Raw genomic sequence first — 21,645 nt, forward strand, 5'->3', positions numbered from 1 at the left:
GTTTCGGAGGAGTACGGTAACTAACATTGTGACACGAGAATTTTATATATAAGATGTAAAAAATTCAAGTGCCTGTCTATTACGGTCCAAGAAACAGAGCCCTGTGAAACGGACTCACAGCGGAGGCTTAGTAATAGGGTTCCGTTTTTACCCTTGGAACGGAACCCTAAAAACAAATTACGTATTTGGAGTATTTTTTTTTATAATATAGTAGTAGCAGACGAGCATGCAGTCCACCTGATGGTAAGTGGCTACTGCCGCCCATGGACATCTGTAATCAACCCCAGATAGGATTAGATATTCCTACCTGAGGTCGGCCACAGATGCGCCGCTACCCCTGAGGACTAAGCTGGATCGCCTCGGAAAAGTCTGTCTCCCTTACCACACCCCTCAAAACGGAACACAGCAGCACCTAACACTGCTGTTATTAGGTAGAAATAGGTGTGGCGGTGGTGCCGCCGGAGTCGAACCACAAAGGGTTCTACCACCTTCAAATACTTTTTAGTATACTTTTCAGTAAGATTTTCCTTAATGTAAAACTAAAACAGAAGTACAAAAATCCGGTATCTTTAACTACTATTTAAAAATGTATGTCAGTAGTCTATTCCAGCAAGTTACTACCATCTTTTAAAACAATATTATTTCAATCATACATTGAAATTTTGTACCACGATCTTGTTAAAGAAAGATTGTTTTAACAACATTAGAATAAGCAGTTTTGTATTATGTCGGTAAATTATTCATTCTTTTTTTACAGGAAATTTAACTTTTTAACCAAAATATTTTAGTTGGTTTATACAATGGATAAGCGAAAAATGAATAAGAATTTGAGTTTGTTCAACTGTGTATGACGGAATTACTGCTTTAAGGAGGTCGTGGTACGAAACAAAATAATGTTGATGCAATCCTTACTAATATTATAAATCCGAAAGTAACTCTGTCTGTCTATCTGTCTGTCTGTCTGGTTGTCTCTTCTTCACGCCTAAACTACTGAACCGATTTTAATGAAATTTTGTACAAAGATAGTCTGAGACCCGAGAAAGGACATAGGATAGTTTTCATCCCGGAAATCCCACGGGAACTAGGGATGACGATCTAAGATCCATTAATTGGAGAATCGATCTCTTGGACCAAAAAAGTCGATTATTTTATTCGATATTAGTAAGGATTGAATCACAAACTATGCATTTGATCAAGTCATGATCTTTAGCAAAGTTGTTGTCCATGAGCCCACGAAGGTTCCAGAGTTAGTACGACCAATTGGCGCCACTGTCATTCCAATGAAGATACGAATTTTCAGTTTTATGTATGTTAGTATGTCATATTATTTTCTTTTAAACGCGGGCGAAGCCGCGGGCATAAACTAGTATTGAAATAAAATTTTCCTGAACTATGATGGTTTTTAAAAGACGATGGTAGGCCCCCAGTGCTATTTGTCCTCAATTCAAAATTCCTGACTCAAGAAAATTACACCTAATAACTCCATACCGTACGTGGTAAATTAGAGTCAGTAATGAGGGAAATTGTGCTACTTATAAAGTAATCAGTATAGAATGATTGGATATTGATTACAGATTGAGTTAAAATGATACGGATATTGCAATATATTTTAAAATCTAAATATATATAACTCAAAGGTGACTGACTGACATAGTGATCTATCAACGCACAGCCCAAACCACTGGACGGATCGGGCTGAAATTTGGCATGCAGGTAGATGACGTAGGCATCCGCTAAGAAAGGATTTTGATCAATTCTACCCACAAGGGGATAAAATAGGGGATGAAAATATTACTTCGCTACGCGAGCGAAGCCGCGGGCAAAAGCTCGTCGAAAATATTGATAAAGGAAAAATACCAACGACTTATAAAATCCCTGAGTAAAGTTTAGAGGTAGAACGCTCTGTGGTTCGACTCCGGCACTGCCAACACATCTATTTCTGTTATAACAGCAGTTTTAAGCGCTGCTGTGTTCTGGTTTGAAGTGTGGTAAGGGAGACATATTTATCCAATGTAACTTAGTCCTCAAGGAGGAAAAAACTGAGGTGTGTGCAGTTTACCAATTCGCACTTGGTCAGCGCGGTGGGCAATAGCCTAATTCCCTCTCCCTCTGAGAGCAGGCTCATGCTTAGCTGTGGGACAATAATTCATTTATGATTATTTTTTTCAATATAGATGGTAAGTGGCGACTGCCGCCCATAGACATCTGTAATCACCGCCAGATAAGATTAGTTTCTTACCTGAGCTCGGCCACAGGTGCGCCGCTACACCTGAGGACTAAGCCGGAACGCCTCGGAAAAGTATGTAAAAAAAATATTATCAATTAAATTGCATTTATGTAAGAACAAAGATTAAATAATTGGCCAAGTGCGAGTCGAACTCACACGTTGGGTTCAGCACCACAAAATTTTCATTTATTTTTTATTTTTAGTAGTTGTTGTCATATCAGCCACACAAGTAAATGCATTGAGAAAAAATGTACGATGTACGTTACGGTGCAATAGATAAAGCGAAAAATGTCGAAAAACGCCTAAAATAGCGTTTTCTTGTATTAATTTTTACAATGTGACTATTTGTACAGGTACTGGACTAATAAATTATATTTATTCGTACATTTATTCAATTTTTTTTTCTTTAAACAATGTGACAAATTCAATTTTATTAGGTTAGGTTTTTTTTTTGAGATTTTTCAAAATCTACCGGTTCGAATCGGATAATAATAAATTGTTTGTCCAGTACCCGTATTAATAATTATAAAATATTCGTACGGTAACCGTATTAATAATTATAAATTGTTCGTACAGTACCTGTATTAATAGACTCAGCCTTATTTTTATGCTTTTTATTCTTAGTATTTGTTGTTATACCGGCCACCATACATGCTCTTACATATACACTATACATATTCATACTCTGTAATAAATTGAAGTGTCTATCTATTACGATTCAAGAAATAGAGCCCGACAGACAGCGGAGGCTTAGTAGGCGGGTCCCGTTTTTACCCTTTCAGTACGGAACCCTAAAAATGCATTTATAAGATAAATTAACTACTTGTCATATCATGTTTAATCAATTCTTATCAAAAATATTAATTAAGTGTTCGTTGTCCTAAATCATACGAAAAGAACACTTAGTACTTAAACAAAAATGGAGGAGTTTCCACTTAAAAATGTCCCAAATAAAAGTGCTATAAAATGGAAGTATTACACTAGTGGTATATTTATTACCAATACATCAAATGTGAATACAGTTTTGTGTGATAAAATTCTTGAAAGAATGAGGTGCAAGTGCTTTACAAAATGTGGTATGTACCTTTTTATTTTTACCTTTTTATGTAAAAACACTGATAGGTTAATGGTTTAGAAACTCGGCCTCTCGAACGAGGGTTCCGAGGTTCTTATCCTAGGCACGCACTGATTTTTCAAAGTTATGTACGTATTAGAAATTAATTATCACTTGCTTAAACGGTGAAGGAAAACATCGTGAAACCTGCATACCTGAGAGATTTATATAAAAAAATCTCAAAGGTCTGTGAACTCTACCAATACTTGGCCAGTGCGGTGAACTATGGTCTAATCCTTCTCATTCTGAGAGGAGACACCTGCCCAACAGCGGGACTGATTTTGGGCTTAAGTATAATAGATTCTTTATTATTACTGTCCCACTTCTGGGCACGGGTCTCCTCAGAATGAGAATCCGAATTAGGCCATAGTCCACAACGCTGGCCAAGTGTGTATTGGTAGACTTTACACCATTTAAGATTTTTTTATAAATCTCTCAGGTACGCAGGTTTCCTCACGATGTTTTCCTTCACCATTTACGCATGTCATAATTAATTTCTAATACGCACATAACTTTGAAAAGCAGAGATGCCTAAACACAAAGAGGTCTTTTAAATATTTATGTCATAATTTTATCATTTTAAGATAACTTTTGTGCAATGCAGTTCTAGATAGAAAGATCTAGACTTCGTACGATTAGCGATTATATCAAAGATAAATTCATTATATTACACTCAATAATATTATTTCAATTTAAAAAAGTCATCAATGACGTTTTTGTTCACAACAACTGTATCGCATAGTAACCATGTATTTTGACTATAAAATAATCCCCGATATTGATAACCAATCTATCCAAAACTAAAGATCGAAGTTTGACAAAAATCTATACTAATATTATAAAAAGGAAAACTTTGTTTGTTTGTTTGATTGTAATGAATAGGCTCAAAAACTACTGGACCGATTTTAAAAATTCTTTCACCATTCGAAAGCTACATTATCCACGAGTAACATAGGCTATATTTTATATGAATATATTTGATAAATAGATTTTGAGGCGGTACAAAGTTTGGCGGGTCAGCTAGTATTGAATATATTAAAAAAACTTGCTACACTCACACTACACTAGGATTCCCTGTGACATGGGTGCCATGAACACACACATAGACAAATACGCAAACACCCAGAGGCAGAACAAGTGTCTATCTATTTGCATTACGGTTCTAGAGAATGAAGGTAGAACCCTTTGTGGTTCGACTCCGGCGACATCGCCACACCTATTTCTGTTATAACAGCAGTGTAGCGCTGCTGTGTTCTGGTTTGAAGTTTGGTAAGGCAGACATACTTTTCCGAGGCGTTCCAGCTTAGTCCTCAGAACTAGCGGCGCGTCTGTGGTCGACCGGTCGTCAGGTAGGAATATTTAATCCTATTTCGTGTTGATTACAGATGTCCATTGGCGGCAGTAGCTTACCATCAGGTGGACTGCATGCTCGTCTGCTACTCCTATATAATATTAAAAAAAAGAGCCGCGTGACTATGGACAGATGGACAGACCGCGGAGTCTTTGTAATAGGATCCTTTTGGGTACGGAACCCTAAAATCTAATGGCAGTCCCCGCGAAAGACCCATTTTTTCGACCTTCAGTTTTTGTTCCGTTGTAAAAATTGTATTAATTAATACAAGTGACAAACTCGATATTATGTAATAGTGCATACTTTAAAGCAAAGGTTCTCAAACTTTTTTACTATATCGCTTTTAGAATCAATTATATTTCAGCGCCCCTAAGGTCCTTAAAAATAACTTAATCCAATTCACTTAGTTTTGATTTAGTTTAAATGTATCTTTTAGTGACATCTTATAGAATAAAAAAGTCTTTCTATGTCTGCCTAAAATAACGTCTATATCTACTCTTAAAAACTACACAAGGATTCCTTTTTTTTTCTTCCCGAGGTAACCTTCAAAAGGTACCCGGTGCCGTGGAGACACGGGGTTATGTGGGATTTTTAGCGCACTAAGCAGCGGGACAGCGCACTGCCCCGTCGGGCTCCGCCCAGGTGAGATTGAATCACCACACCGTCCGATGTACACGACGGTATGCGACCACACATACCGCCGTCCTTCCCGGGGTCGTTGGCCGGGCGGTTCGAGTCTACCGTCCGCAACCCCGAAAGCCCCTTTTAGTCGCCTCTTACGACAAGCAGGGGATACTGTAGCCCTATTCTGGTCCCGGAACTATAGGGACAATACAATGATTCCCTCTGTCGTGGGTGCCATGAACACACATAGACGAATACCAAACACCCAGACCCGAAACAGATATTAATTCATCATTCGGATATTTGTCTGACCGGGGATTGATCCCGGAATACTTTGCGCGAACTGTGCGGTTGCTACCATCTCTTAAAACAATATTCGTCGTCGTAATAAGGTCACCACTTTGAGAAACACTGCAAACATTTATTTGGATATTTGTGTGACCGGGGATCGAACTCGGAACCCTTGCGCGTTAGACTGGTATGGGTGGCTTCCTGGGGGTCGTCGTAAGGTCACTTTGAGACACTGCTTAAATTTATTTGGATATTTTTCTAACCGGGAATCGAACCCGGAATCCTTTGCGCGAACTGATGTGGATAAATCCGTGGGGGTCGTCACAACTTTGAGAAACACTGTTGCAAGTAAAACGGATCATAATCACTTCTCCCAATACGTATATGCTAATGCTTTAAAACAACTTTAAAAACCTTTTAGTTTTTTATCGTATGGTATTCCGCTTGTCATGGTTTTAATGACGTTATCAATTTTTCCCAAATTATAACGTTTGACGTCATGTAGTGGAAAGATTTTAAACAATTATGGATTGTTTCGTTTCATTTTATGCTGTATTTTTTCAAAAAGGGTCTGACAGACATGCCACTTTTAGACATCAGCGATCGACGATTAGCCTTTAATAAAAATGTGAGCCGTCACGGGACGCCTGGCAAATGTGAAACATCGACATTATTTTGTAAAAGTAATATGCAGAAAAGAACATATTGTGATAGGAACTAAATATGTCATAATGATAAAATAAAATATTACGATCGCGCATGGCGACGCGTCGCCTCACCGTACACACTACTGCATATAGACTGTATATATATATACCATCGTCGGCATGCGTCGCCACGCCAGAAATCGGTTTTACGTGCGGCTATAGATGTTTCACATCAATAATTAATCTATCCATTTTATCTATCTAAGATCGAATAACAGCAGAGTTAGCACCTATGTGTTCGAGTTTGAAGGATGTGATAAGGGAGACATACTTATTTACTTATCTAATGCGTTCCAACTTAGTCCTTAGTGGTAGCAACACCTCTGTGGCCAACTACAGGAATCTGATCTTATCTGGGGTTCATAATCTGGGTTTTATAATATACGAGTAGCAGACGAGTGTAGCAGCATGGGTTCAAACTGTTGTTATAGGCAGAAATAAGCGTGGCAAAGGTACCTCCATAGTCGAACCTTCAAATTTAACACAAAAACGCAATACAGGATAAATGTCGATTAAACGCACGTTTCGGACGCAACGCAACTGACCGTAGCAAGCATAGATAAGTATAGATATCTCACCTTGTAATTGAAGGAAGCCATTAAATGACTTAAACGGCTGACAAATGTGTTAGCTGTTTAATGGCTGTCATGGTGTAATTTACGCGGAACAATGCCGACATGTGCAGTTAAGTGGTGCAAAAACCCGAAATCGAAGAAGTCCAGAGAAATGTCGTTTCATTCGTAAATGATCTAAATTTTTTTTTTATTTTTCAAACACGAAAATAGATGACTGACAATTTCAAATGTCAAAACTAGTTACACTTTCTTGTTAGGAGTGAGTAATCTTTACTAATCTATGGTAGCAAGTCGCAAAAACGCGATGCACTATCGATGCAATCGCCAAAACGCATTTCGCCGATGCAAGTGGCATGTCTGCAAGACCCGTTATACAAGATTTATAATGGCTAATGCCGGAGTGTATGGAAAGTTTTAGGAATAACATCTTGAAAATAAATTAATTCGTTTTTGAATTTTATTGTTATTGTTTTAAAACATTGATCATTCGGAGAGATCCGTGTCCAGCAGTGGAACGGTAATGACAGTATAGGATGAAGGTGATAGAATCGTTTGTGGTTCGACTCCGGCGGCACCACCGCCACACCTATTTCTGTTATAACAGCAGTGTTAGGCGCTACAGTGTAGTTTTCAAGGGTAAGGGAGACATTATCCGAGGCGTTCCAATTTAGTCCTCAGGGATAGCAATTCGTGGCCGATCTTTAATCCGGCCCGATTTTAGTCATGTATTGATTTGATTTCAGATGTCCATGGGCGGCAGTAGCCACTTACCATCAGGTGGACTGCATGCTCGTCTGCTACTTCTATATTATAACAAAAAGATTCAATACAGAGATCTATAGAGCGAACATTATCAAGATTATAAACAAAAACTTTTAATCCTATTTCACACTCACACCATAACGGACTAACATCTAAATATATATAACTCAAAGGTGACTGACTGATATAGTGATCTATCAACGCACAGCCCAAACCACTGGACGGATCGGGCTGAAACTTGCCATGCAGGTAGATGTTATGACGTAGGCATCCGGTAAGGAAGGATTTTGATCAATTCTACCCCCAAGGAGATAAAATAGGGAATGAAAGTTTGTATAAATCTTCTTATTTAATAATATTACTTCGTAACGCGAGCGAAGCCGCGGGCAAAATCTCGTTTGACATACATATTTCAGAACAACTTGTTACCAATTGGTAATAAGTCTTACATGAGACTTTTCCTCCCCATGTCCGGTCTATTACTACTATATAAGTCTCATTAAAAGTCTCATATAAGACTTATTTAATTGGTAAGAAGCCTTATATGAGACTTTTCCTCCCCATGTCCGGCCTATTACTACTATATAGTTAAATCTCTTTGTTATAAAAGAAAAGTTAGTAAGAAAGTTAAGAAAAGAATAGGATAAGGCACCGTTGTCACATCAATGACGTCACAATAATCTTCCGTTCAGCGATTAAGTTTTCCCCGCATTCCTAGCTGAGGCTTGACGTCACGAGCCGTCGAACAACTTGATTCATTCAATGTCATTATCATTGTTAAGATCCGTATGCACATGTCCGTTACTTCGTAACAACCGTTCGTTCCGTTTCCGAAGTTTCGTCCGAATTTTCGGACGTTATTTTTTTCTTTTTTAGGGTTCCGTACCTAAATGCACCTAAAAAATGGAACCCTATTATTAAGGCTTAGCTGTCTGTCCGTCGGTCACTGGGCTCTATCTCTGGAACCGTAATAGATAGACACTTGAAATATATACACATTTTACAAAGGATGCATAACGGTGACCGCTGTAACAACAAATACTAAAAATAAAATAAAGTTGAATATTAAAGAGAGTCTCCATACAACAAACCGGTGTTTTTCGGCATTTTTCGATCCAACTGTTGAATCGTACTAAAAAGACAGTTGAAATTTTTACAATTTTATAATAAATACAAATAACAGCTATTATAATAAATACAAATAAGAACAATAAAAATTTGTAATATGATTATCTTATAAAAACAAGTAAAATATAATGAATATTTGCTGGTACGGAAGCCTCCATATGCGAGTTCGACTCGTACTTGGCGAATTATTTATATATTCGTATAAGATTGTTGGCACCATACCAGATATATGTGGTTACTGCCGCCCACATCTGTAACTCCATGTTAAACAGGACGTTTACCTGAAGCCAATCATCGATAATAAATAAATAAATAAACCCTTTCAACACTCAGAGCCCCACACACACACACACAGGATTCCCTGGATCGTGGGTGTCATGTACACGCACATAAACAAACACCCAGACCCAGAAATCTTAATTCATCATTTAGATATCTGTCTGGCCGGGGATCGAACCCGGGACCCTTTGCGCGTCAGACCGGTATGGTGACCGTTCCGCCACTCGGGTCGTCAAATGCATTGCCAAACTATTCCTAGCGAGTGGTAGTGGTAGTGGTACCACTCGCTAGAAATAGGTGTGATTGTGGTTTGGTTAGCTTAGATGTGGTTAGCTTTTTCATTGCTTACGGATAGTTTCATACGATCTTCACGAAAAATAAAAAATTATATAAGTCATTTAACACCACAATTATTTAATATACAAAACTAAGCCGGTAATTTTTAGTTGTCAATTATTTCAATGGATAGTTCTGAAAAGCACCCCGAAAATTTACAAATTTTAAACAAGTTACTCAAACTGGGTAAGACTACAAAACCTCTAAACCACTATCCATTTTTCCCGGACCAGGGGGCGTATCACCATCTTTAAAAACCATCATAGTTCAGGAAAGTTGTACTTCCTCCTTAAAACAGTAAAATATTCCGTCGTACACAGTTGACCAAACTTAACCCTTATTAATTTTTCGCTTATCCATTGTATAAAACCAACTGAAATTGTCATATTTTGCTTAAAAAGTTAAATTTCCTGCAAAAAAGTAAAAGTATGATTAAAATAATATTGTTTTAAGAGATGGTAGTAACCCCCTAGTACCTACGCATATGTCAGCATTTTCGATTGTACAATCATGGTTTTTAAAAGGGCAGCTAATAAAAGTTCTATAAGGTTCCGATATGACTATTATGTTGTTATTAATCTTGGAGTATTGTTTAATTTAATTATATTTGACGTTTAATGAATTTTTGACAATTTCAATTTTGTATGTAATTTTAATTTATTACCAATTCATATTTAATTTAATTATCAATATTTTAATTACTAATTATGTTTTCAATACACTATCGTATTAGGTTAGGTTGTAATGTTAGATGTAAGTTTTGAGTAAATAAATAAATAAGTAAATAAATTACTCCTTACTCATACGGACGGATTGTGTACAAACTCCTTAACACTGAGTTACATGACGTAGATCAAGTGACAGCTGGATAAAACATTTTTTATTAGTGAATGTACATGTATGTTTTATGAAGATCGATCTAATTCATAAGTAATAGGAATTTTGTTGATTATTTATATTTTTTGAATCATTAAAAATGTTTTGTCTGTTAAGGATCGATATTCGGCTATTTCTTCATACGATCTCTTGTGGCTAAGGGGGGAGGAGGTTGAGAGGAGGAAGGGGCAGTCCACCCCGGGCTCCTGGGGGCCTCCAAACACAGTTACTAAAAAAGGGAGGAATTAAACAATCTATGAAATGTGTATCAGGCAGCAAAAAAGTCCTCCGTTCAACTTTCCGGCGGGGCCTCCGACAACCTTAATCCGGCACTGCATACGATTATTATTATTTACGAATCTCTCTATTTATTCCATCAAAAGATCAAGTCTGACAATTTCTAACACGAAGCAAAGTCGAAACGGTAGACAATACATTAAATATATTGATTACTAGCTGACCCGGCAAACGTTGTTGCCATATAAATAAAAAAATGTTAAAGGTGAACAACTCTATCACTTAGAGGTATGAAAAATAGATAGTAGCTGATTCTCAGACCTACTGAATATGCATATAAAATTTGGTGAAAATCGGTAAAACCGTTTCGGAGGAGTACGGTAACTAACATTGTGACACGAGAATTTTATATATAAGATTAATAATTGTATTACACAATGCTATTTTTCAATGTTAAGTAGTTAAAAAATAGATAGATTGAGTATTGATAACAGGCATTAGGCTATAGTCCACTGTACTGACCAAGTGCGAATTCGTACACAGATTTTTTGAGTACGTGCGTCAAAGTATCTTTGTATTAAAAAATGTGGTAAGTCCGAGTCACATTCAGACTTGGAGGGTTCCGTACCGCCAAAATTTTTATTTTATTATTTTTAGTACATGTTATAGCAAACATAGAAGTAAATGCATCGCGAAAATTTTAACTGTGTATTTATTACGGTTCAATAGATAAAGCGAAAAATGCTGAAAATAAAGGTTTACTGTATGGCGACCCCAATTTAGTTTCCATTTAGTTGTTATAGCAGGCATAATAATACATACTCTTTTTTATAATATAGGTGCAGCAGACGAGCATGCAGTCCACCTAAGTGGCTACTGCCGCCCATGGACATCAGTAATCAACCCCAGATAGGATTAGATTTTTCTACCTGAGGTTTGCCGCAGATGCACCGCTACCCCTGAGGACTAAGCTGGAACGCCTCAGAAAAGTATGTCTCCCTTACCACACCCTTCAAAACGGAACACAAAAGCCTAACACTGCAGTTATTAGGTAGAAATAGGTGTGGCGGTGGTGCCGCCGGAGTCGAACCACAAAGGGTTCTACCACCTTCTAAATATTTCAAGTGTCTACTCTAAATATTTCAAGTGTCTATCTATTATGGTTCAAAATAGAAACCCTGTGACAGTCGGACAGGCAGCGGAGGCTTAGTAAGAGGGTTCCGTTTTAAGCTTTGTGTACGGATCCCTAAAAACCAATGATTAGCAGATGTAACAGATAATAACATGTTTTAGTATTTAATTACAATAACAATATTTCAAACCGAAATAGATAGACACTTATAATTGAGTTTTTACACATAAAAATATTGAATGGATAATTAAAAATTTAGTAAAAAGTTTTAAAGATAAAAATCCTGGTGGTATTAATAGAGAAACTACGTAGTTTTTGAATGCGTAGTTATATATTCAGTTTGAAAAAGTACTCGAAAAAATCCATATCCATTTCTATGCAATTCACAAACTCAAAAATATACTAAAGTAACTCATTGATATCCATTTTTAACCTCAAAAAGAATCAAGTTCTAACAGGGCCGGATTTAGGGAAGGGAAACGGGGCTACTGCCTGGGTCTCCACAAGACAGAAGCCCTCATAATAGGAAAAAAAAAATTATGACACGTCAGCAACTTGTAGTTTCCAAAAAGTGTTTAAATTATTTTATTTATTAGCAGTTTTTGACAAAAAATGTTTCTCTTAATTCGGCAAATAATTAAGGGCTTCCAATTAATTGCCGCAGAGCCTCCACACCTCCAAATCAGGCCCTGATTCCTTCCTGGGGTAGCCCATAGATTAGTAAAGATAACTCACTCCTAACAAGAAAATGTACCCAGTTTTAAGAATTGAAATATTTGCGTAAAAAAGTTTTGCCACGTCTCCGTGCTAAAATGTCCCTAAAATATTTGAAATAATTATTTATTTATCATGTAAATTACGCAGTATTAGTTATTTATTCGTAATTTTTCTCTAAAAATGTTTTTATTTGTCAAGAATTTAAAAAAAAGAACTTACTAATAAGCCGTTTGTGGCTTCATTCAATATCAAGGCGACGAAGTATCTTTACTAATCTATGGGATACCCCTAAAGACTTAGGACACTCCTCATATAAGTTTCTACCTTACCGTTCAAACCAGTCCGTGACGGATCCACAAAGGGCTTTACAACCTAAAAACAGTATTAGTATTGCACGATTATTAAAAAAAAAATCAAGGTATATGACCTTGATAGGACTCTAATTAAACTGTCCGGTTAAAAATAAAATAACTATTTAAGCTTAATTTTTGTTGACTAGTTAAATTCGGCCGTATTTCTTTTTGGTTTAACCTCATATATATTGTGATTAATATTAAATTATTTAGAAATATTTGATTAAAAAGTAAAATTCAACGTAGTTGTCAAATTTGTAGTCAATCCATGAATAACTTTTTGAGTTTTTAGGCTACAAACATACAGAAATGATTTTTGGTCTGTATTTTAACGATTGGCGGGTTTATATATGTTACCTATTTGACGTTCACTGTTGAATTTTAACTATTACGCTAAGTACTTAGTCTAAATTTGACCATAATCATTGTAGAAGTTCGGTAGAACCCTTTGTGGTTCGACTCCGGCGGCACCACCGCCACACGTATTTCCGCCTAATAACAGCAGTGTTAGGCGCTGCTGTGTTCTGGTTTGAAGGGTGTGGTAAGGGAGACGTACTTTTCCGAGGCATTCGAGGTAGCGGCACATGTGTGGCCAATCTCAGATGGAAATTTAATCTTATCTGGGGTTGATTATAATTGCTGGAAAAACAAAATAGTAAAGGGTTATCTTGAAGTCAAAAGCCCTGAATTTAATAAATTTTAAATAGTTTATTTTTGCGATGTGGAGAAACGGCGTGGATGTCAGCTGATTTACATTATATATTTTTTTATAATATAGTAGTAGCAGACGAGCAGGCAGTCCACCTGATGGTAAGTGACTACTGCAGCCATGGTCATCTGTAATCAACCCCAGATAGGATGAGATATTCCTACCTAAGGTCGGCCCCAGATGCCCTACTACTCCTGAGGACTACGCTGGAACGCCTCGGAAAATAATGTATCCCTTACCACACCCTTCAACCCAGAACACAGCAGCGTTTAACACTGCTATTATGAGGTAGAAGTAGATGTGGTGGTTGTGCCGCCGGAGTCGAACTACAAAGGGTTCTACCACCTTCAAAATTTTCAGCTGATTTACATAATGTATTATTATGAGGAACCAAATTAGTTCTTACAAGTGGCAACGCATCTTTGATCAACTTCGAGTAGATCGTCTGTGCTATAACAATCACTTAATCGACTGACAGGAATGATAATAATATTTTAAAATTTCGGACAGACAAATCTATTTCCTTTATTTCTATTTCTATTTTTTTAATCTCACGCGCGATTTATGCGTAAAACAACAACGTCATATTTTTTTTATTTACGCATCACATCCGCTTAGCCGAAATAAAAAAAATACCGATTCGATCAATCGTAATTAATCTCCATAATCGATATTCGCATTGAAAAAAAACAGGTTTCTACGCACACAAATGCGTACGAGCGTGTGTTGCAAAATTTTATTTAAGCGCGGGAATATGAACGGATCTTATTAGATTGTCTGTGACCGATGCAGCGTTCTGTGCACAATCGCCATCGGACGTGATTTACGCGCGCAACAAACGTGAATGTGACATTTTTGTTTTTAAAAAAAGCAAAGACAACACTTTACACACAGCCGTCGTTTGTGAATTTGCTGATTATTAATTAATCAATTGTTAGTGATATTTGTTTAACAAACGAAGGTTGTGGCATTGATTAAGATATAACACATTTTTTGTAATTAAATTTATTAGTGCAATTAAAAAGCTATTAAGCGTTTGTGCTGGAAACATCTTTATAGTTCGATGGACAAGGCTGACCGCTGGTTGTGATCTGTGACTGAATGTGGTAAAAATGAAGGACTTAGTGCAAATCTGGAGCAGAGTGACTGGACGGCAGTACACAAACGTCAACTCAGGAGAGCGGGAATTAGGGGATCTGTCACACAACAGATTAAAAAAAGCGGACTATGACACTTCGGCGTTTGAGGCGAATTTTTCAGAGTGTGAAGAACTAAATAGTAAATTCACAGATGATATAGATTTTAATGAACGAAAAGACGCGATTATAAATCGTTTGTTCGAGAAAAGGAAGAAAGGACAAGTTGCCAGACAGCCAAAATGTAAGTTATTTTTATTAAACGCAATATTTTTATTTTATTTACTTTTGATAAAGTCAAAAATATTCTTTAAAAATACTGTGTCATATTTTACTAGTGTTATGCAATATTATAATTTTGTTTTTATGAAGTTGATAAGAATCTTACATAGGTTGCCCATAAAACATTTATTTAACATTAAATGACTTTAAATAAAATCGTACTTGATTTTATATTTTTCGTATTGATAAAGTTATTATGATGTAAAATAATGACATAAAATATATGAGTAGTTTTTATTATACGAAACCAGATATGTCTTTAAAAAGAAAAAAAAAATACTATGATATAGTCCGCCAAATTTCTATTCCAATAAAGTAAAAAAATTTTTTTTTTTACTTTTATAATTTATTTTTACTTTAATAATTGCATCTTTTAAATATCGTAATTTTATAAATGAACCTATATTTGAAAACTTTTAACCTGCGGATATTAAATTGCCCAAAAAATGTAACACTTATTAAAGCGTACCTGATTTTATATTTTTCGTAGCTGTTAAAATATGATTATGTAAAATAATGATATAATATATTTATGTGTTTAGTTTTTAAACTTTTTGATGCAGAATCGCATATTTTGCGCAGAAAAAAACAAAGGTATATATTTCCATACAAAGGAATAAGGAATGTCATTTGTAGGTTATTCACAGATAAACAATTATGATTATTTTATGGTTATAAATTATAATAAATTACCATATGGGTTATGAAAATTAAAACTATTTCTTGTAAGTTTATTATTCCCGCTCAAAATACAACTCAAACGTCAAGATGCGTCCTTTTTCTTTTTAATGCTTACTCATACAATCGTATCAGCCAGTGTTTAAATAAATGAGTACTCATTATTATTACGAAGATTACATGAAAATAACACAAAATAATTAATTAAAATAATGCTACAATAAATTAATTTGAATAGTTTTCTAACAGATTTTAATTTAAAAATTAAAAATATTAAAAATTAAAAATGAATTTCGTAAGAAAAATCCTTACAACTAGTAGTCGGGGCGTCCTGGTAAAGTAGTCAGAGGCACTTGTAATAAGAACGCCTCAACGCACTTGTGATAGGAAATTATAATGATATTGATACTAGTATCAATATTGCATGTTCTATTTATTATTAACTCATTGTCCCACTGCTGGGCACAAGCCCACTCTTAGAGTGAATTCTTACTTCGTCAGAATGGTAATAACCATTCCCAAAACAAAGAAGCGGTTATTGCTAGAGAGAAAATTAAATATATTTTTTTATACTCTCGATTGAAATATTTATGTCAATCCATTTGCAATAAGTTTTTGACATATTTAATTTGATGGTTGCTAATCGAACCAAAAACTAGAAAATATTTTTTTAATGACAAAGATTGTAATGTATTTATAAATCGCCTGAAAATAAAATTAAAATAATTTTTAAGTTATTGAACTAATAATTAAATTCAGAGTAAAAAGCTTGATATTTAAAAATGTTACCATCATTCTATTGGCAATTAGGTATGAGAGAATAGTTATGAACCGCAGGAAAATGCACAGTACAGTAATCGGAGTTGTGGAAATTAATGAAAATTATGCTCAAAGATTCCGTTACATACATAGATACAACCCAAGCTAATAAAAGCGTTTAAAAAACGTTTAATCCATTAACCATATCGGTCGATCTATTGGGATCTTTTCTTTATAATATAGGAGTAGCAAACGAGCATGCGGTCCACCTGATGGTAAGTGGCTACTGCCGCCCATGGACATCTGTAATCAACCCCAGATAGGATTAGTTTCCTACCTGAGGTCGGCCACAGAGGCGCCGCTACCCCTGAGGACTAAGCTGGAACGCCCCGGAAAAGTCTGTCTCCCTTAAACCAAGACGGCGACAGTAGACGACTGTTGCTGACAATCGCCCACCACAGTCGGCGACAGCACAGTATAAGTATCTATACAGTATTCTATCTTCATACAAACGCACGGAACGCAAGTTATACCTACGCGCCTCGATTTCGGTATGCACTCGGTATGCGAACAGGCGCGACTGTGCCGCTGTGATGAGCGGTCGGTGTGACGGTTTTTAGGCAGTGTTTTTTTTAGTTAAACAATTATATAGCGTCTGTACTAGGTGCCATCATGATATGTTTCTTTTTTGAAATTTGGTATTTCGATTTTTTACCGAGCAAAATACCTGGATTCATAAATAAATAAATGGATAAGACGAAGGAAAATGACATACAAATGATAATTTAGCCAAAGCTATTCTCATTGAACATGAACAAATCTTAACTACACTTTTCATACCTACTAATTTGCAACTTATTTATTATAACTTATTAATTTACTTATTATTTTTCACTAAAACAAAATGTCAGTCAACCTCTCGCCTACTAAGGAGCGGCTAAGTAAAGGCTAAAATATAATATTTACAATAAAAAAACTAGAACAAAGTCAGACGTAATTAAAATACTGTAGGCGCGTAGCCCTAACGTGAACTCTCGCCCAGCGCCCCTGTAGGTACATAGTTCCAGGGCCGAGTTACAAGCCTTTCAGGTTCCCTACTGATTCTGTCTTTGCTATCAGTAACTTATTATCTGTTAGATAATTATATATTATGAACCTAATTTTAAAATTCCATAAAGATCTACCTTTTGATAACACCTTCCTTGATAGGAGACATTGCGATATTGTACCGCATGGGAGGGTCATGCGGTCCGAACCATTTTTGCTCAACGCCAATATTTATCACAAGCATCTCATCTATATAATAAAATTAACCGATTACTGCAAATATACCCTTTAACTTCACACAACTGTAAATGAATTCCAATAAGGTGGCTGCAAACACTAAATTATACAGAGGTGGAGAACCTCCTTGTAAGACTAAAATAACATCTTTAATTGGATAAACATTTTTGTATGTGGACTTAGCTTCCAATCCCAAAGATATCTTTATGATTCCGTAGGACATGCACTAATGATATCTAAACATTGTACTCAATATGGTGTAATATCTATATTAATCCTATGTTTGTAATTCAGTGCCAATACTTTTATGTATAATCCTAATTAAGAAATCCAACAGTGGAAGAGCGAGGCGTTCTTATCACAAGCGCCTCTGACTACTTACCAGGAAGCCCCGACTACTAGTTTTAAGGATTTTTCTTAAAGAAATGCATTTTTTTTAATACTGTGGCGTGTGATCCTTATACTGTGGCGAAGGTCACATAGAATAGGCCGACACCAATCGCCGACTGTCGACATAACCAGTCGCAGACCGCACTAAAACCCCCCCGGTGGCCGTCCTCGGCGCTTGTTGGAGAACTCCGGGATCTCCAACGGAACACAACCGGAGTCCTCCAAGCGCGATGCCCGAATCGGGCTCTGCCCTGGTGATTACGACGGTATACATACCGCCGTCCTTCCCGGGGTAGCATACTGGACGGTTCGAGCTCCCACTCTTACCGCCCGCAACCCCGGAAGCCCCCTTTTAGTCGCCTCTTACGACAGGCAGGGGCTACCGTAGCCCTATTCTAGTCCCGGAACTACAGGGACAGTGTGCAAACTGCCTAAGCTATCATTACTTAACATAATAGTAAAATACCTTAACCTTATTAATTCATCCGATATTAAGTCGAGTTCAAAGTTTATATTATTTTTCCTATAAACAAATTGTAAGTCATTGATTCAATTTATTATGTAACATTATTAATGTCCTTCCTCGTTCGTAAATACATACAATCTATATAATTTGTATATTGAGATTCTTAGAAGTTATGGTGACTGGACTAATTTTTCCATTCATTTATTAATCGCTTTGCATAAATTAAGTAAATAATAATTATAGAAGTAGCAAACTTGCATGCAGTCCTGGTGGTAAGTGGCTACTGCTGCTCATGGATATAATCAAACTCAGATAAGATTAGAATCCTACCTGAGGTCGGCCACAGCGCCGCTACCCCTGAGGACTAAGCTGGAACGCCTCGGAAAAGTATTTCTCACTTACCGCACCCTTCAAACCAGAACACAGCAGCGCTTGAACCTGCTGTGTTCTAGTGTGTGTTTTAGGCAGAAAATGGTGTGTCGGTGGTGCCACCGGAGTCGAACAAAGGGTTCTATCACCTTTTTTTTGATGTGAAACATCTATAGCCGCACGTAAAACCGATTTCTGGCGTGGCGACGCATGCCATGCGCAATCGAATTCAATAAATAGTCATCGTTATCTGGAAAAAAATCGTAATATTTTATTTTATCATTATGACATATTTAGTTCCTATCACAATATGTTCTTTTCTGCATATTACTTTTACAAAATAATGTCGATGTTTCACATCTGCCAGGCGTCCCGTGACGGCTCACATTTTTTTTATAATATAGAAGTAGCAGACGAGCATGGAGTCCACCTGATGGTAAGTGGCTACTGCCGCCCATGGACATCTGTAATCGACCCCGGATAGGTTAGATATTCCTACCTAGGGTCGGCCACAGATGCGCCGCTACCCCTGAGGACTAAGCTGGAACGCCTCGGAAAAGTATGTCTCCCTTACCACACCCTTCAAACCGGAACACAGCAGCGCCTAACACTGCTGTTATTAGGCAGAAATAGGTGTGGCGGTGGTGCCGCCGGAGTCGAACCACAAAGGGTTCTACCACCTTCGAAAACCTTCGAAAAGTCTTAGTAATATACGTTTTTACCCTTTGGGTACGGAACCCTAAAAACGGTTTTTGTCGATTAGATCCATTTTGCATAACTACGTCCAATGGTACAGCTGTGAATCTTAGGAATCTCTTTAGCAAACTCAAAACTAGTTCAGGCAATATCAATATAGATTTATATTAAGTAAACATTATTAATATTATTTAATTTTCTTATAGAAATCCGTGTATATATTAATTTTAAAACCGGATCTTAGCATATATCTATATACATAGCTTTCAATAGCGTATATTATCAATATTTACATCACATTAAAATATCAAGGACTAGTTTTTGCACGCGGCTTCGCCCGAGTTTAAAAGAAAATAATATGACATACTAACATACATAAAACTGAAAATTCGTACCTTCATTGGAATGACAGTGGCGCCATTTAGCGAAAATTGGTCGTACCAACTCTGAAACCTTCGTGGGCTTAGTTGGGCTCAAATGCATAGTTTACGATTCAATCCTTATCTACTAATCGATTAAAATAATCGAGATTTTGGTCGAAAAGATCGATGATTATCTAGTTATTTTATCCCGTGGGATTTCCGGGATAAAAACTATCCTATGTCCTTTCTCGGGTTTAAGACTATCATTGTACAAAATTTCATTAAAATCGGTTCAGTGGTTTAGGCGTGAAGAAGAGACAACCAGACAGACAGAGTTACTTTCGGATTTATAATATTAGTAAGTCTTTGTACAAAATTTCATTAAAATCGGTTCAGTGGTTTAGGCGTGAAGAAGAGACAACCAGCCAGACAGACAGACAGAGTTACTTTTGGATTTATAATATTAGTAAGTCTTTGTACAAAATTTCATTAAAATCGGTTCAGTGGTTTAGGCGTGAAGAAGAGACAACCAGCCAGACAGACAGACAGAGTTACTTTTGGATTTATAATATTAGTAAGTCTTTGTACAAAATTTCATTAAAATCGTTTCAGTGGTTTAGGCGTGAAGAAGACACAACCAGACGGACAGACAGACAGAGTTACTTTCGGATTTATAATATTAGTAAGGATTATTTCTAGACTTCACCTTTTAAAATATTAACATTTTTAGGGTTCTGTAACCAAAGTATAAAAACGGAACCCTACTACTAAGCATTCACTGTCTGACGTCTGTCCGTCTGTCACAGTGTTCTTAGAACTGTAATAGGTAGACTCCTGAATTTTTTATAGCAAATACCTCGATCACTATCTTATTAGTGATCGAAGAGCAAATACAAAAAAAATCCTAAAAGAACAACAAACTTGTTGGTGCGGAATCCTTCATGTGCAAGTTCGACTCACACTTGACCATTTTTAGTAGTTATTGTATAATTTTTGGAATTCGAAAGGTAGAGCCAGTATAGTTCGATAGGGAAGGTACCACCGTCACACCTATGTCTAGCGTGAAGCACTTCTGCGTGAATGGAAGGGTGTGGGTGACTTATGAGGCGGCCATCTTATGAAATGAAATATATTTATTTTTGTATAGGCCAACGGCGGCACTTACAAATTGTCAGTTACAATATTTTCTTAAACTACTACCGGATCGGAACGCGACCTCTACTGAGAAGATCCGGTAAGAAACTCAGTGGGTTTGTCTTTTTTTTAATAATGATTATTCTCTTTTTCGCTTTTTTAAATGCCATCATTTTTACATAAAATTAATAAAGCATTAGCTCCAGTATCTTGTACATTTATCTAAAAAAGAAGTTAGTCCTTAATAGGAGGATCTATATGGAGTTGGTTGGCTACTTTGCTACTGTGGCGACTTCCCGCTCGTCAAGAGATGGCGCCACGAGTATTTTGAATCACGCTATCGAAGTTTTCTCAACATCTTGCATATATACAAGCTCCGAACTGAGACTGTCGGAGCACGGCCGCTCCCCGGGCATGTTCACCTAGTCCGGAGATCTCCCTTTGTCAAACTAACATTATTCTACCAAAATAAGGTTGCAAAGTGATATCATCATCATCAACCCTTTACTGCCCCAGTGTGCACGGGTCTCTCAGAATGAGAAGGATTACGTCATAGTCCACCGCGCTGGCCAAGTGCGTATTGGTAGACCTTTGAGATATTTTTTGTAAATCTCTCAGGTCTGCAGGTTTGTTTACGATGTATTCCTTCGCCGTTTAACAAGTGATAATTA

General features: G+C 36.7%; 1 protein-coding gene across 1 annotated transcript in view; it reads left to right on the forward strand.

The window, feature by feature from the left end:
- Positions 1-14,208: 14,208 nt before the first annotated feature.
- LOC140756890 (scavenger receptor class B member 1) overlaps positions 14,209-21,645 on the forward strand; it is a 70,821-nt gene continuing 63,384 nt past the window's right edge. Inside the window, exon 1 of the mRNA XM_073092424.1 lies at positions 14,209-14,798. Within this exon, the coding sequence (XP_072948525.1) occupies positions 14,531-14,798 (268 nt within the window). The 5' untranslated portion in view covers positions 14,209-14,530. The remainder of the gene's footprint in view (positions 14,799-21,645) is intronic.

The sequence above is a fragment of the Epargyreus clarus genome, unplaced genomic scaffold, assembly GCF_041222505.1.
Source record: "Epargyreus clarus isolate Ecla_fem2 unplaced genomic scaffold, WU_Ecla_fem_2.2 ptg000036l, whole genome shotgun sequence".
Lineage (NCBI taxonomy): Eukaryota > Metazoa > Arthropoda > Insecta > Lepidoptera > Hesperiidae > Epargyreus > Epargyreus clarus.